Here is an 18827-nt window from a genome sequence, read left to right as displayed (position 1 = left end):
AACGCCTATAATGGCAGTATGCTAATATGGTTTATTTAAATAACGAAATCTACGGAATGTCTGGATATTGAAGCCTACGTGTTATTTTTATATATAAGCTAATATAGCTTATATATTAATTGCAAATTCTCATTAAAATCCATGCTGTAGTTTTTGTTTGAAAGAGTAACAAACATCCCTGGTGGTAGGGCTTTGAGCAAGTCCGCCTGGGTAGATACCACCCACTCATCACATATTCTACCGCCAAACAGCAGTACTCAGTATTGTTGGGTTCCGGTTTGAAGGGTGGTTGAACCAGCGCAACTACAGCCACAAGGGACAACATCTTAGTTTGCAAGGTTGGTGGCACATTAGCTATGTAAGTAATCATATTTCTTACAGCGCCATTGTCTATGGGCGGGGTGACCGCTTACCCGGGGCTCATGTGCTCTACAATCTATCTATAAAATAAAATAAAAACCACACATCCTCGAAAACTTTCGCATTTATAATTTTAGTGTAGGATAGTAGAATACAATTTTGGCAAATGACGATTTAAAAAAACTTGTAAGAGAACCTTTTACTTACTTTTAAATTACTAAATAAGGATGTTTTCATTTTGATTAAAATATTATACGTTAAAAAAACTTTATTACTAGTTGTAAGTTGTTCTCGAAATTAGGACGCGATTAAAACGAAACTAATTCTCCGGGTTATGTGGAGTTCTTTGAACCCTGTTATCTTCGTTTTGGATGTTCTCTAAAACATTTTTATTACAAAACCAGCTTCCGCATGGACCAAAATTGGGTCTAACTTAATCACTATATCATAATATACTATATGAAAAAAATAAAGACTACTTTATTAAGTATTATTAGAATATAATATACAATTGTTAGTTTTATATTCTTTAACATTCTTATTTTAAAATGTTTTGTATTTAAAATGCCATTATTTCATGAAATCGTTTGTTTAGTTTAGAATATGTTAGTTAATAATTTGGAACAAAATAAATCTCCAAATACTGAACGAACTAAAATGTACAGATGTTTGCCACATGTAGTCTAAACTTATTAGGTTTTGAAATAAATAGTCATTATCAACGATTTGTGGGCTTTAGTTATAAAATTAAGAATTCAAGTTTAGAAATTGATATAATAGAAGTGTTTATAAATTTGTATTTTGTATAATATAAATATTAAAGTCTTTTGTTTTTAGGGATTTACAAATTATATCTTTCGTTAGTACTCACGATAAACATTTATCTCTAAGAAATGTATTGGATTAATTACTTTTTTTACGAAATATAAGTATATAAGTAAATATTTAAAAATAAATGTTGCTAGGAAAAAGATGAATATTGCTAGGAATGTTTTGTTTAAAAGAAATAATTTAATTCGGAGATGAGATGAGTATTTTGCGTGATATATATAAAAGATAAACTGCAAAAATATTCGTGACAGCTTTGCTTATCATTTTTTATTCTAATCGTTGTTCTATTTTAATAATACTATTTCTTATCTTTTTTATTTAAAACACATTTACGCTTCATGTTCAAGCATATATGTAGAGTATATATTAATTGATAAGGTTACTGAATGGGCTTACGAAAGGTTGCTTTAAATTGTTCTGGAGGGTCAGGTAAAAACATCAAAGGAAGCGGTCATCAAGATTTTAAGTGAATGAGACAAAGTAAAGAGAGAAAGGGAGGGAACTACTCAATGACCTAATGCACTCGTCTGCGTCAGCATGCATGGACTTCGTATCGAATATATTTAATATAATTTTCGATACATTATACATTTTATTTATATTATAAAATAATAATTTAAATATTAAATTTATGTCATCACTTTATAAACGCTTTCTACATAATACAAGCTGAAAATATATATTCACAAATATGAACTTAACTCGTTTGCACTGTTTGAAAAAAAAAAAACCTTTTCCTAAGAATTTGTTTGATAACATCGTTATAAACATAATATCTAGATTTGTAAAAATGATTTACTAATACAATAGAACCAATTACCAATTATTTTTTGTATATTTCGCTTAGATAGCACATGGTGGCATTCTAGCAGAAAACAAAAGCTCAGACCTTTTCAGGTTCGTTCACAAAAAACGGTCGCTGTGAGGCCACCGCGCCGTGCTTAGAAATGCGTTCCGCTTGTGTGCAAAGATTGAGTTTCACGTACACAAGTTTCTATACTTCTATTGTATTTATACTTTAACATTAACAAGCGAAATAATTTAGAACAAAACGCGGGTAGGTCTTATTTCAGGTACGTAATGGATTAAAGCGATTGTTATTACCTCGTATGGATTATGACACAGTATCTTTATCTTTTGAGTATTCATAATTTCAAGCAATTTATTGGTGTGCAGTCAGATAATGGGATAAAATAAGTTTAAAACGGAATTACAGTTTATTTGCCAAAAACAAGATGCAGTAATTTAATAAATGTTACATACTTCATCAATTATTTATTATCTAAGTTCTTATTAATATCAATAGGTGAGAATTCATACAATAAATATAGCTTAGAATTATTAAAAGATAGTTTCTGTCAACAATTATTTCTGCCAAGAATTTATTTTTAATTATTCAAAAAAGCCTTTTTTGTCCTCAGCGAGACAAAGTGGTACAGCATTTAATGCCTATTTAACTCATCTTTGGCCTAGTGTTGTGAAACGAGCGGAGCGTCAGTGCTCGGCCGACCAGCAGGCGCGTCGACACGGGCTTAACGCGCTCCCACAAAATGGCGCGGCTCTCCATCTATACATACTTTCTAACGTTTATAGCTATCACATCGGCAAATGATTACTACCATACACCCAGGATTGGTTCACAAAAACTTGCTTCGTGCTACAACAACGATGGACAGCCACAAGTAAGTTTACAATGTTTAAGTGGAGCTTTTTAAACTTTTTGTTTGTGTCAATTTTGACATGTACATGGTTGTTTTAATCTATGCTCAGTGTGATTCGGACTCGTCACTCGACTGAGAATCAAAGCCTCTTGATGTTATTTCACATAATGTATGAGTATTTATACATATATTTAAATTATATTTGGTGAATTTATAGACTGATATCTATTCTTTTATATTAATTAAATAGTAATAAGTTTATTGGCCTGCTTGTTTTACAGTAGGCACAGAACCTTACAACTCTACATAAAGTAGCTCACACTATCTATTATAATTTTATAACATTATTTAAATAAAATATAATTGAATTTTAATTTGACAGTAATTTTTTTCTATGTTAGTTTTAATTTGATGGTCATAGTTTAACCATTATCTAAGTCGGGCAAATACGTCTAATATTAGATGTTTTTTTAATTTTACGATAAAAGCCCTGTCGTCGGTAACGAGTCGGTTTTGGCAGATTATCGTAAGGTTATCGATGTAAAACAGTAAATGTTGTAAGACCATTGATACTATAACGAGTTCGTTTACTCTCAGAGCCTAATGTTTTGTTATCAGGGGCCAACGGAACGGGCTTATCGCCACATCCGTTGTACATACCAAGCAATGTTATATAGCTTTAATTTACAACTTTTATTTAAATTAAAATATTATTTTTTTCATACTAATTGTGTAATTTGATAATTTTAATAAATTTACTACTAAGCTACAATTTTAACCATCATTTATAAAGTAAAAGTTATTATTTGTATTTAAAGTAAAGTAATTAAACGAATATTAAAATATTAACTGCAGAAGAAAGTATATTGTAGAGTAAACGGTATCGAGATACAATTATCCTTATTAAGATAAGTTTATCTCGCATAAAACTTTGAATATATTGACATCACGTGTTCGAAGCTTCGTGATAATGCTCTTATAATACACAAGCATTAAATTGTTTTATTACTTTCATATTTTTGGTCAAAAATGCAAGCTATTTTATAACGACGAGCATGTGCTATGGATTACAGAATAAACCGAGAAATAAATGAACGAAACGAAATGAAGTTATTGTTTTTTATAAAAAATCGTACAAATGATATCAAATGAAGTTTTTTTTTATATCGACTTGAATCCTTGTTTCGTTTTAATAGATAAATGATATTTTCTTTTATGTTTTCATATAAATTATGTCAAAAATTATAAGAAAAAACGAAGCATGATATATTCATTAGCTGAGAACTTTTTAAGTTTTTATAATAACGTCTTTATGTTATAAAGTAAATATATTTACACTTTTTATTAATTGGTACTTGCGAGACCGGTTCTTTGGTTGTACGTAGAGTTTGCACATACCTAACGATCTAATCTTATAAGTTCAAAGCAAATAACTGACCCATTAGATACATTTCAATCGTTACCTATTAAACTAATATAGTATTATTATAAAAAAAATTGTAATGGAATGTAACTACATAAAAATGTACTACTACGTGTAACACGTAAGTCGCAACCTTAGTTTGTTAATAAATAAACTATAGAGTAAAAGACGAAGAAGTTTAGATGAATTTAGTAGAAATAGCTACAGCTAAAATGAGTAAATAGTATATTAAATTGGTATTCTATTTTGAACATTAATCAGTATCGTCATAATATATGGTGAAAGCAATGTTGCACGATCAGAGCGATGTGAACGTCCTGCACCGCACAGATTCTATTTATAGCGCAACTATTTTGGCGGCAAAACTATCATCTGGAACGAAACTCGTAAACCCGTTTCCGTATTGTCAAACCATATATTTCTCGCTCTATCGCTGAGCTAAGCCTTTCTAGGAATAACTATATCCGGGTCATATATGTATCCTATAGTAAACGAAACAAATATTGGTTTATTTTACTAAACTCGTCTATGACATTTTTGTAGAGATGTATACCGGAATTCGAAAATGCTGCTTTTATGGTACAAATGGAGGCAACTAATACATGTGGTGACAACGGCGTGAAGATGTATTGCATTCAGACGTCGGCCGGTACTTCGACTAGGTAAACTTGGATTAAACATTCATAAAATAACATAGACGTTTCTTTTTATAAGTTTATATTAATTGTTATTGAAACGTTAGGGCACGTAATGATATGTGATTTTTTATAAGATTCTTGCTTACATAGGTCGTGTGACTATTGCCAACCGGGACAATTCTCCAGCTACTACCTAACGGACTTACACTACGAGCAGGACAATCAGACGTGGTGGCAATCAGAAACCATGAAAGAAGGCATACAGTATCCTAACCAAGTGAATTTGACACTGCATTTAGGTAATATAATATTTATATTGAATTTAAATTTTTATTCGAATTATTTTAAATATATTTATGTAATTATACTCGATACATACATATATAAATTTCTTTCTCGCCAGGCTTCTGTGTCATTTTCGTTAAACTTAATTATTCATAGCTCCATAATATACTTATTATTAATTTTGTATCGTTGAGTTGATTTTATATGAAAAAATATGATGTTATTTATACAGGAAAAGCGTATGACATAACTTACGTCCGAATCGTCTTCTACTCTCCGAGACCGCAAAGTTTTGCAATCTACAAGAAATCTGGCGAAGAGTCGGACTGGGAGCCCTACCAGTACTTCAGGTATAGTACACTTTTATTTTTAATACGAATTATCGAGAACGTTCGTTTCATAACATCTTATGATCTAAAACGAATGCATGGGCTTATGACGGTGATCTTATGTATACGTGTATATATGAAACAAATGATTACCAGATGTTACATGAATTCTTTTTTTAATAAATCAGTGCCTCGTGTCGAGATACATATGGAGTTCTGGAACAGCGAGCAGCTGAATTGGGAGCTGAGACGAGAGCACTGTGTACAAGCGAATACTCCGACATCTCGCCGTTGTCCGGTGGAAATGTTCTTTTCTCTACACTGGAGGGAAGACCATCTGCCTACACGTTTGACAACAGTCCTGAACTACAAGTATAGTAACTTATAAAGATTATCTATTCTATCGCTTATGCGGTGAAATGATTATTTATAGAAACTTATCTTGCTTAACTAATTTAAGGATAAGAAGATTATATTTAGCGGGTTTACATTAATACAACTAAGATATATATGTATATGCGTCTGCCATATAAATTTAGTCAAAATCGTTATTCAATATTTAGAAGCGTTAAATTTGTTTTTTAATTGGCAAAATAATCAGTTCGGTGGGAAAGAACCTCAGTAAACATTTTTTTTTCTCAATGATAATTATATTTTATTTTTAAAAATATAGCGTTATGCTTCTAATATTGTGCTATATCTTAATACTAGGGCATAGCTCTAAACTATTTTTGTAAATTTTTGAAAAAAAAACACGAATCTAATCGAATCTTGATATACTGTTGACATTAAAACAGTCACTAAACCTTTATTAAACTAAGCAACTAAATATTGGCCATACAAAAGAAATATTAAGGTGTTGCCAGTTAGCTTTTGTTGTCACCGTGAAAAATCTCTGTAAGGTTAATTATGATTTATTTTTACTACTATTGATTTCTATTGCATCGTTTCAGGAATGGGTGACGGCTACTGACTTGCGAATATCACTGGATCGATTAAATACTTTCGGTGACGAGATCTTTGGAGACGTACAAGTGTTGCAATCTTATTGGTACGCCATAGCCGACGTGGCTGTCGGCGCACGTTGTAAATGTAATGGACATGCGTCTGTGTGTGACATGCAAGAGCTGCCTGACGGAACTAGGGCTAGATATTGCAGGTATTTAATCGTTATTATTGCTTATTCAAATCAATAAATTTCTCAATTTTATAAACTTCTTTTTTTCTTTAATTGAGGTTCGTTTTTCAGAGAATTATACTATGAAATTATGTGTATTCTTATAGATGTGAACACAACACTGCTGGTCGTGAATGTGAGAAGTGTTTGGACTTTTACAATGATGCGCCTTGGGGCCGGGCGTCTCCTACAAACGTTCACGAATGCAAAGGTAACATACATTACTCGATACTTATATATATACATAAAGTAAATAAAATGAGTCAACTTACAACACGTGGCAGATGTGATACTTCTTTAAATACTATAAAGAAGTATAACAAGAATATTACGACCATATATACACATATTTGCTATTGTTTATATATGTAGGTTTCACAGTACTGAAGTTATACGTATTTTCATTCTTGTTTAGCTTAGCGAATTATTACTTGCTATGCGTATTTATGTTAACAATTGCTTTAGCGTATGTAAATTAAATTATATTCATTTATTTTCTTCATTTTGCACACTCATTTTGTATGAGTTTACTTCGTAACTCACTCGTCATATGTTGACAAGCGACTTACGCTGATACGCCATTTTGATCCGTGTATGTCATATATAATCGTTTCGAGTTAGGTCTTATAGTATACCCCTGTTATAATTAATTATTATTCATTTAAAATATTTTTATTACGAAGTCTCGTTTTTCATGAAATAACGTATTTTTTTAACTCGAGCTGTTTTATTAATAGCATGTTGTATCATTATTTTCATGTCGAATGAAGGACGATTTAAAATACTAATTGCTTGGCGTATAATAATATATACTACTGATATGTAATATATATTTATTAAATACAACTTATCTATTTATTAATTTCCTTTAGCAATTGCGATTGCAACAGATTAATTAACATAGCCGCTAAAAGTCTAATTATAAAATAAAACGATGTTTATACATCTACAAATGAGGATGATGTCGTTCTGATCGATATCGGCCACGGCGGCTAATTACAAAGGTAGCAAAGCAAGCTCACAAACAGGCACAAAACACAAGCCGACTACGGAGGACATATTAAAATGCACAAGTGTGTGCGTAAACGCAGGTGCACTCTCTATTCCCTCGCCCTTATAATCCGGTGGAACGGCAAATCAAACATGACCAGAAAGAGATCAGGCGCAGGACCAACGCGCGTTACGTAACATTCTTTCCGACTGTACACACTTCCGAGTTGTTACTGAGAATTTTTCAATGGAAATACTCAATAATTTTTTATCAGTCCAATCTGGGGTGCGAATTCAGGACCTTATATATAGCCACTACACCAACGAGACAATTAGGATCTATAAAAAGTAAAGGAACCTATAAATGTCCTACTGCTGGGCTTAAGCCTCTTGACCAAAAAACAAAAAATATCACCAAATATTCCATGGAAATATAAGTTCTGATTTCTAGCTGATTTCTAATAGATCTTTTTACGGCTAAATAGTTAATCAAATGTTGAATGAAAAAATATCTTATATAAGTTGAATTGTTTTACATTCAAAATCTACAAAATTGCAGTAAACTATGCACATACATAGTTCAAATATATATATATATATCTTCAATACTAAAGATCTTGACTGCGTGATTAAAATACAGTCGTTAATCAATTGCATTAAACAATAATACATCAACTGAAAATATTCCAAAACATTATATTCAACAACTTAAATACAAACTTTCATCCTAAATTTCAAGTATGGTAAAATAAATATAAAACTTCAATTACAGTTTTTGCATGAAATAAATGGTAGACAGTTTAATTTTAAATATTTTACAAGCAAATCCAGATCAATTAAATCACAGCTAAAACATCTCACAAAAAGACGTGCAAACCAGCGAAGCCGCGGGTATAGGCTACTTAAATAAAATTAGATTAACGCATGTATGTCTTTTTAAGTGTTGGTTTTTTTCTTTTGGATGTTGAATTTTCAGTTTCTATTTTATATGTGCAAACATACATTTAAGAATTTATATTAAAATTGTTCAGTATATGCTTACTTCCACAGCGTGCAACTGCAATGGGTTCTCGAATAAGTGCTACTTCGACAAAGATCTTTACGAACGGACGGGCCACGGCGGTCATTGTATCGAATGTGCTGAAAACAGGGATGGGGCGAATTGTGAACGGTGCAAGGAAAATTTCTTCCAAGGGACAGAAGACATTTGCATGCCCTGTAACTGTAACCCCACCGGTAAGAAGAAACTCTTATCCTATTTTTTTTTAGACTACCGTATTTGAGGATATATTTTGTATTAAAATATAATTAAACTAATAAGAGTAATTTATATATGGACTTATTTAGATGGAACTGCTCAATAAGTACTTAAATAAAATTTCTCTATATAAAGCACACATTTGCGTCTTTAGTGGTTAGCGTGGAGACCTCCACGCTAAGGCTTACGCTGTGAAAATTTTGAGCATTATATTGACATTCTATACCTAAAAAATTCAAGGTTCCTCCGGTTTACTTAGTGAACTTTTGTGCTCCAGTTTGAGTTTGGAATTGTAACTACAAATATAAGGGATATAACATCTTCGTTCAAGATTGTCCTACAGTGTCACTGTCTAAGGGCGGTGGTGATCACTAATATAAGGTGGCGCATTTGTCAGTATTTATTTGTCAAAAGACATTTATTTATATAGGAATTCCAGTCTTGCTGTTTGATTTCATTCGTTTCGAAATTATCCGAATAAAATCTATTGATATGCATTATTAAAAATAAAAACACTCCTATTTCAGGTTCACGAAGTCTTCAATGTAATGCTGAAGGCAAATGTCAATGTAAACCTGGCGTCACAGGTGATAAGTGTGACGTATGTGCGCCGAACCACTACGAATTCACGAATCAGGGATGCAAGCCATGTGGTTGTAATGAGTCTGGTTCCTACGCTAATACTCCTCAGTGTGACTCTGAAACTGGAGTTTGTCTTTGCAAACAAAATGTAGAAGGTAGACAATGTAGAGAGTGAGTATGGTAACATATATTATACATATTACTATATTAAAAGAAAATTTTTGAGATTAACGCACTTATCTTAGTTCTTTAATATAATATAACTTCAGGTTACGACGCAGCGAATTCATAGCACTTACATTTTAATTATACTATTCTATCATTTAAATTTTTATAACTTATGTTCTGTAAGCTGCGTTTACATTTTTACTTTTTTTTAGAATTGGTCTGTTTAAACGTAGTTATCATATGAGACTACATTGAAAAAAAAAAAAATTATTGTCAATATAATTATAAAAATCAACATATTTGAATCTTCAACGATCTTTTGATTTTTTTAGATGTAAACCTGGCTTCTTCAACCTCGATTTTGTAAATGAATTCGGATGTACACCATGTTTCTGCTTCGGACACTCCTCGCAGTGTAGTTCCGCTCCAAAATACCAGGCACATGAGCTAAGCGCACATTTTATAAGAGATGCAGAGAAGTGGTACGCCGAAGATAGTGAACATAAATCCACACAATTGATGTTCAATGCCAACACACAGAACATAGGTTGGTCTTTAGATGCGATAAAGTGATTTGAAGAGAACGAAAACGAAGAGAAAGAAAACATTTGTAAGATATTTCATTTTACTTATAAACTGATTGTGTAATTTATTTTCTAGCCGTATCTTCAAAAGTATCTGAAGTAGTTTACTTTGTGGCATCGAATCAATTCCTTGGCGATCAAAGACCATCGTATAATCATGACCTGAAATTTACTTTACGTCTTGGAGAAAATAGAGGTTACCCATCGTCTCAAGATATTATCTTAGAAGGTGCCCGAACTTCAATATCCATGAATATTTATGGTCAAAATAATCCGGAGCCTTCTGATCAGGTTTGTAAATATTTAACAAATGCTATGCGTTATTTGGGTTATGTTTTGGCATTTTTGCGAATATAATAATGCGGCGAATTTATGGTCCTGTATATAATAAAAAAATAATAACGTTAATACATTAATGATGCACCTTGTTACAGGCACAAGAATATAAATTTAGATTACATGAAGATCCAAGATATGGCTGGACGCCGACTCTCTCCAACTTTGAGTTTATGTCTATTCTCCAAAATTTGACAGCTATTAAAATCAGGGGAACGTACAATAAAGGTGGTCAGGGATATTTAATGAATTTCAAGCTAGATACCGCAAAGATTGGTAGAGAAAAGGGTTCAGCGCCTGCAAATTGGGTGGAGAAATGTGTGTGCCCAAAAGCATACGTTGGTGATTATTGCGAGGAATGTGCTCCTGGTTATAAACACGAACCTGCCAATGGTGGTCCTTACTCGACGTGTATTCCTTGTGACTGTAATGGTCATGCTCATATTTGTGACACAGCAACAGGTGAGAAAAAGAACTAATAATTTATAAGCCTGTTCCAACCGGAGAACAAGTAAAGATAATGAAATCTTTATATATTTCTTATTAGCGATTTGTTATTAGATCTGCTATAATTATTTATAATGTTACGCTATTCCACTTCTGCTTATATAAAATTGATTTTAATACGTAAGTTCCTTCTACAGATAACTTAATCGATATTGAAAATAATTTTTCATAAACCATAATGTATACTAGAGATTATACCAGATTTTTATCATATTCGAACTCAATGTCGTTACTCCTTCCCCCTTGCTTGAATAATTTTAAGCTCAATAGCTATGATTAATATTACCATAAAATGCTATAAAAAAAAACTTTAATTAAATTTCTATTAAAACTTTGACTAACAAATAAATAATTAATTCAAAGAGATATTGGAAAAAATGTAATTATTAATGTATAATTTTATTTAATTACAGGTTTTTGTATTTGTAAGCACAATACAACAGGAAGCAATTGTGAACTTTGCGCGAAGGGTTTCTATGGTAACGCCATAGCTGGCACCCCAGATGACTGTAAACCCTGCCCTTGTCCCAAAGACAGTGGGTGCATTCAGTTGATGGATCAAAGCATCGTTTGTACTGACTGTCCGGTCGGTTACGCGGGTGAGATTGTTTTATAATTATTGTATACCCATAAATTATCCAATATTTTTTTATAAAAAAGATTATATTTGTGTACGTATAAATTGCGGTGAACGTATCCGAATGAAATTTGACACAGAGATAGATTATAGTCTTGAATAGCACATAGATTCCTTTTATGCATACAATTGTGTTAATAACTTACGATTAATAAATAGTAGAAGGAACACAAAATGTATTGAATTCACTACTCCTAACGTAAGCTATGATGCTACATTAATTTTGAATGAGGAAGCATTATATGTTCTAGAAACAACAGAGTTCTTTGGTATCATAATATACTCTAAGCTCCAATGCGTCGCCCATATGAATGAATTGGCGATTAGACTCAGCTCTGTAGCCTTAACTGTAAAAGAAAATAGACTATTGTATGTATTTAGATTATTACAACGGTGTAAAGTCGGGCTATTCGTGCAATCTATAACCATGGCCCAAAAGATTCCTTAAAATGTAAATTTATAGAAATTAAAATAATGACTGTCGCTTCTCAATTTATTTTTGATAATGTTATATATGTACGCAAACACTATTTCCATAAATTGTGACGTAGATACTATCAATAATAGGAACACGCATAAACTTGTTACTTCAATTAAGAATTACTACTGTTTTGTGGTACAATGTATTCGTTTTTACAACAGAATTCCAGAAATGTTCAAAAATATTCAGTTGCAAATATTTAAAAGAATTGTAAAAGAGCGTACTAAAGGATATTACAAAACTAATGACTTCTTAGTTGCACACCTTGTGATCCCCTGTTTCAGTTGTCAGTTTGTTTCGAATAACGAAAATATATTTTTTGTTATTGTATGAAAACAATAATTGTAAAATACTTTTTAAATAAATAAAAAACTTTTCATGTTTCTCTCGCCGGTTCTACTCTAATATGTCTATTTCAGATTTATTTCTGAACCGATGGTAGAATTTCGACCATTTATATGGAAGAGTAACGCTTCTATATTGAATAAAGATTTTGGACTTTGACTTTTGACTGTGATACCAAACACCTACACTCTCCCCTCACACGCGGGCAAAACCGTGGGCGGGAACTTCTTATTATATATATTTTTATCTAAATGAATTAAAAAAATATATATTCGAAATTGATTACTGACAGTTTTTTATTTTAAATGATGTCATCAATTAATTATTTTGTTTTAAGGACCACGTTGCGAGGTTTGCGCTGATGGACATTTCGGTGATCCAAATGGCCAATTTGGTCCGCGCCAAGAATGTGACGAGTGCCAGTGCAACGGTAACGTCGACCCCAATGCAGTCGGCAACTGCAATAGAACAACTGGAGTTTGTCTCAAATGTATATATAATACTGCTGGCGAACATTGTGATAAATGTTTGAGTGGTGAGTATTTATTTGGTGTTTTGAGCCTTTAAAATAGGCTAACCTTTACATAAGACCTTCATAGGTTATTCCATATAACATGATACTAAATTAAAATTAGTATTAGCTGTTAATTTAAAAACACTTTTTTTTCAATATTTCCTTCCTTTTGTTCAATATTTGTATATTTTGTCGTCTATGAACGCATTGCATACACAAATTTTAGTAAAATTTATGAATAAATATTTATATACAATTTTGATCATGTAAGGATAATGGCGTGGCGGATAACAGTGTGGGTGAAATATAAAAGCAGAATTCAGCTTAACTTTTGAAATAAAAACCGGACACACATATTTTAAAATAAATTCATTTATATACAGACCTTTTCTCTGATTATTAAACAAAAGGCTGTTGAAGAGCGGAGAACATTATAGTGAAGCAATAAAAGCGACTATACAATCACTCTACTACGAATATAATTGTGATACTTAAAATTATTTATTTATATTTACTTATTTTCATTGAATAGGATTTTTCGGTGATGCTCTTGATCAAAAAAAGAAGGGTGACTGCAAGCCTTGTCAATGCCATGAAGCTGGTACACTTGAAAGTGTAGAAGGTCCTCCCCAATGCGACGGCCTCACCGGTTTCTGTTCCTGTCGGCCGCACGTTGTTGGCAAGAACTGTGATAAGTGCGAGGTAAATTAACTTTAGAACTATTATATTTTAAATACAATACATACTTATTACAAACTAATATTTATTTAATTTTATCACTTATTTCTAAATATCTACTAAATATTCAAACAGGAAGGTTATTACGACATCAACTCCGGTGAAGGATGCAAGGCCTGCGATTGTAACATGGAAGGCGCGTACAACACAACATGTCATCCCGTTACTGGACAATGTTACTGTAAACCTGGAATTGACGGGTAAAATTGTATTCACTCGTTATATGTTTTTCACTTTAAGAACTTTTGCAACCCAAATTATAATGTTTCGTAATTTATTTCAGTGTTCATTGTGATCGCTGCCGAGCTTACCACTATGGCTTTTCGGGTGAAGGTTGCCGCGACTGTGACTGCGACGAATGGGGATCTACCAACTACCAATGTGACATGGTTGGGCAGTGCTCCTGCCAGGAAAATGTCGAAGGCAGAAGATGCGATCAGTAAGTTTTTAATTTATTTTGATTCTGAAGTTCGAGCGAGTACTATGGGTAGTAAAAATTAATTAAAACCTCTTTTATTGATCATTTTCTTAAAGTATATTATCTTATTAGATGTATGGAAAACAAGAGACGACGAGCTGATGGTCAAGGCTGTGAAGATTGTCCGCCTTGCTATAACCTAGTTCAAGATGCTGTAAATCAACATAGAAAACAGCTTAAGGAACTGGATGACGTAAGTTTAGTTATCTGACGTTATAAACTTCATATTATTGCATTTCTTATTAATTACAGAAAGGTAGAAACTTATGATATCGATACATTTGTTTTAGCTAGAAACCTAGAACTATACCTTGTAATTAATAATACTTTTATCAACTCCAACAGATACTAGCGAAAATATCTAAAGCTCCAACAGTCGTTGAAAATGCCGACTTTGATAACGAGCTTCAGCGTGTGAGGGCAGAAATCGAAAGACTCGTACAAGAAGCTCAAGCTGAACTTGGTACTGGTCCAGGCACAAGTATCACGAATAACTTGGTCGAACTTGCCGACAGACTTGCTGACGTCAGGTTAGAATATTAGCGCAAATTAAAAAATGTTTTATAAATATATAATTTAAAATAATATTGTCATTATTTAAAAACATACACTATATAATAATATAATAGGCTAATTACGTCCTTAAAACGTAAATACTCGAAAATGTAATACCTACTCTTGTTTCAGAAACATGTTATTTAAGATCGAAGATGAAAGCTTTGAGGGTAATGAATCAGTGAAAGGAATAAGAGGTAACGTTTCTAAAGCCGAGGATACCATTGAAGCTGCACAAAAAGAAATCAATGTAAGTTTTGCATTCAATTTATTTCCCAAAAGTATTTTTGAAGAACATTTATTTATTTTATTTGTAATATTATAGAGTGCCTTAGAGTATCTTGATGGGGAAGGTGCGGCTGCTTTGGCAAAGGCTCGTAATAGATCAGATCAGTTCGGCAAACAATCGGTCGATATGTCGGCTTTAGCTAAGGAATCGCGATTACTGGCTGAAAAACTGGAAAACGATGCAAAAAACATAAGAGATATTGCAGAAAAAGCATTAAACACTTCTTTAGCAGCGAATTCTATTGCTAAAGATGGCATAACAAAACAAGCCAATATAAGGTTTGTATAGAAATGGCCCAGATTTTGTACCTTTGCTTTACTTTATTTTCATAAAACTTTACTTAAATTGTTAACTTTGTAGCAATGAGGTGCAAATCTTGGCTAATGAACTTAATGCGGCTACAGGTAAGTTGAGTAGTATGGCAGAACTAGCTGAACAAGCACTTAAAAGAGCTAAGACTGTGTATGATGAAGCGTTGGGATTATATGCTGAAGCGAATACAACGTTGCTGCCAGATATCAAGCTTAATAAATTACGTCAGGACTCCATTGAAATGAATAGGACAGTAAGTGTATTTTATGGATAATTATGATAATTCTAGCTTTCGCATTGTGCTTAGAAAATCTTTATCGTTACAGATTGATGAAAAATCAGCAGAATTGGAACAACTCATGGTCGTTACTCAAGATACCCTCGACGCTTTGGACGAACAAATACGTAAAGGCAAAGATCTCTTAGACCAAGGCCACGACAGGCAAGATGAGTTATACGACCTTTTAGCTAATCTAGACGAGTTAAGAGCCCAGGCACAAAATGATGTGGAACTCACAAAAGCTACTCTCAAAGACGCTAATGAGATTTATAAAACCCTAAAAGGTAATTTTCGAAGAAGGTTTCTTTGAACATAATAGTGGCAATCTGTTAGTTTTGTTTGTTATTGGGAAAAAAACGTTCTTACGTGATTATTTTTGCAATGTTATAGAATTCAGCGACCAAGTAAATGAGTCCCGTCAACTAGCTGAACAGGCGGCTCTTGATGTCCCCGGGGTCCAACAAAAAGTTGCAGAGGCTGAAGAAAGTATTACCAGCATCACCGAAGAGCTGACTACAGCTAGTGATAAGGCTAAAGAAGCCAGAGATTTAGCCCAGCAGGCACAAAAGGAATACGCTGGTAAAGCGTCAGAGGTAAATTTACTAAGAAAATTCATATACATCTCATAATTATCAAGATAATTTATTTAAAAACTCTTTTAATTTTAGGCTGCACATGAAATACGAAAAGAAGCTTCTAGATCAAGGGCAGAAGCACTTAATCTTCGAGATGAGGCCGACAAACTCTCAAGTATAGTATTTTTAATATATTTTTTTTGTAATTATTAAAACCATTATTCAAACATTGAAAATAGTTCGTTTCAAAAGAGTTTTTATAGTTAAATACGTTATTATTATTTAAGCGCGAGTAAAGGGAACTGCAAAACAAATCGAAGACCTGGAAAAACAAGCAGAAGAGAATTTACAGCTAACGCGTGATGCTAAAATGAAGGTAAAAATGAATTTTATTTTATTTTGCAGTTACTATTTTAGAAGAGTAATGAGGACCTCAACATTAAAGTTAATTAAAAGTAAAAACGTTTTTAAAAACAAGCTTTTATTTAAATGCGCTAAGAAAAACCTTTAGACAAATTTTTACTGGTAACTTATAAAGTCATTATATGATAGATAGAAAAACTTGTCGCGAGATTTAAGTACTCGTATTTACTTAGTTTGAAAATTTTAATAGATTAAATTATTCACATCACATTATTTAATTTACTTATTTATCTACACAAGTAAATTTCACGAAAGGCTTTTATATCATATTAATTGTGTCAAATGTGAAATGACATTATAAGTTAAAAGATTAAATTTTTTATATTTTCTACTTAAGAACTCCGTCATTTATAAAGCTATTTGGAAAATCATTTTTTTTTGGTTTTAAAAGGTTTGATTGCCCGTTTAGCCTATTAAAATTTACATTGGGTTCTTTTATTATTATACTATTAATTCAGGTCGGTCAAGCAAACACAGATGCTAGAGAGGCTGAAAAACAAGTATCTAAAGGTTTGGAAGATTTAAAAGTTATCATGGACGAGTTACAAAATTTACCGACATTAGACGACGCTGCACTTGATAGGCTTCGTAAGTAACAGTGTTATTTGATTATTTTCAAAAGGTAGGTTTTTGCATGATCTGGTCTCTCTTCAGATCTTTTTATTCGTTAATTGCGGCGAGAATTTTGTTTTTGTAAACTAATAAAGGCTAACGAGGCCATGGAACATCCACCTACTAATGAAGCTTTATTCCCAATTTACCTAAAACACTGATACATTTATTTATAAAAGAAGTGTTTTTTAGTAATGTAGAATTTAGCATTTCATTAATGTTATTTTTAAAAACCCGATTTTCTCCTATTTGTCCTTCTAAGGGAATTAATTAGCAAAGACTCAATCTTAGCTTGGTAATTTCCTTTAAGGATGTATTTTTTTAATTATTTGCAATATATCTACAGAGAAAAGTCTCGACAAAGCTGAAAGCGCACTTCGTGAGGTGGACCTGGATGGAAAAATAAAATCATTAACTGAAGCTAAAAACAACCATCAAAGGTATTTAAGCGAAGCTATAGTCTTTTAAATATTTACAGTTGACAACAGTAAATATTTAATTACAATTATAAGTTGTTAATTAATTAAATGTGTAGTAATAATTATGTGTTTTTTATTAGATGGATGAAACAATACCAAGATGAACACGACAATCTTGGCAAGGAAGTCGACAATATAAAGGATATTTTGAACCAACTACCCGATGGTTGTTTTAAAAGGATCGTTCTAGAACCAACCGAGGGACCAAGTAGACCGGCCAGTTTTAGATAGATAATTCAATACAGCATGACATATCTTTCCTTTACATATTGATTGAAAAAAATATTGTATCGACACATTTGAAACAAAACTATTTAAAACATGATATGTAATGACGATGATGATTGTGGTAACGCTAGAATAATACATTTGTATGAGTTTAAAAAATAAATTTAAAGTTTGTGTAGTCTATATAAAATGCGCCATAGAGATAGTTGCTCTTTTTCATATATGTAATATTGATGTTTCCTTATACACAGCACTATGTGTCAAAATATAAAAATGAAATAGATTATTGTCTCGTCTCATGAATTAGTTCAATTTTGTTCTAAGCACTGTGTTTTAAGTCATAGCTCTCGATCGTTATAAAATATGTCAAATATAACTTAAAGTTACTCATTCTGGTTTTCTAAATGTATAAATTTTTTATTGGTTACTATAATATTTAAGTCTTGATATATATATATTTTCATAATTTTCTTCGTGAATCTCCCACGATCTTTTTATTTACCTGCATTTATTTTAGTATTGAATTTATTGTAATTAAATTGAAATTTATTGTAACGGTTTTCATTTTAAAAGCAATTAAAAATTATATTAAGACAAACATTTATTTTTGTGTGCCATAAATTTATTGGTAAAATTTGTAAATATATAAAATGTACGTACTAAAAATATTTTAGTACAAATTTGTTAAATTCAAAATTATTCCTACATGTATTTCGCCAAAGAAGATGAATGACAAGTGGTGTAACTTAGTA

At 31.9% G+C, this 18827-nt stretch overlaps 1 protein-coding gene across 1 annotated transcript; it reads left to right on the top strand.

The window, feature by feature from the left end:
• Positions 1-2692: 2692 nt before the first annotated feature.
• Positions 2693-18143, top strand: Lanb2 (Laminin B2). The gene is made up of 29 exons (XM_026640418.2): positions 2693-2873; positions 4819-4937; positions 5064-5212; positions 5431-5548; positions 5716-5899; positions 6481-6686; positions 6812-6915; positions 8745-8930; positions 9480-9705; positions 10035-10249; positions 10363-10577; positions 10721-11084; positions 11543-11728; positions 12930-13127; positions 13639-13808; positions 13920-14044; positions 14128-14283; positions 14395-14515; positions 14668-14852; positions 15010-15127; positions 15203-15444; positions 15527-15731; positions 15805-16042; positions 16149-16351; positions 16427-16508; positions 16621-16709; positions 17215-17344; positions 17715-17808; positions 17928-18143. Exons 1-29 carry the CDS (start codon positions 2742-2744, stop codon positions 18076-18078), a joined length of 4911 nt encoding a protein of 1636 aa, XP_026496203.1. The 5' UTR covers positions 2693-2741; the 3' UTR covers positions 18079-18143.
• The last annotated feature ends 684 nt before the right edge of the window (positions 18144-18827 follow it).

The sequence above is a fragment of the Vanessa tameamea genome, chromosome Z (genome assembly GCF_037043105.1).
Source record: "Vanessa tameamea isolate UH-Manoa-2023 chromosome Z, ilVanTame1 primary haplotype, whole genome shotgun sequence".
Lineage (NCBI taxonomy): Eukaryota > Metazoa > Arthropoda > Insecta > Lepidoptera > Nymphalidae > Vanessa > Vanessa tameamea.
Note: the sequence above shows the minus strand (reverse complement) of the source record. Positions and strands in the feature narration are given on the sequence as shown.

What these genes read in the sequence shown, in the direction of transcription:
- Lanb2 (XM_026640418.2), top strand. Translation starts at nt 2,742, where the DNA reads ATGGCGCGGCTCTCCATCTATACATACTTTCTAACGTTTATAGCTATC. An exon ending in TGTAAACCTGGAATTGACGG is followed by an intron (nt 14,045 to 14,127) that starts GTAAAATTGTAT and finishes AATTTATTTCAG; the next exon opens with TGTTCATTGTGATCGCTGCC. An exon ending in GATTTATAAAACCCTAAAAG is followed by an intron (nt 16,043 to 16,148) that starts GTAATTTTCGAA and finishes GCAATGTTATAG; the next exon opens with AATTCAGCGACCAAGTAAAT.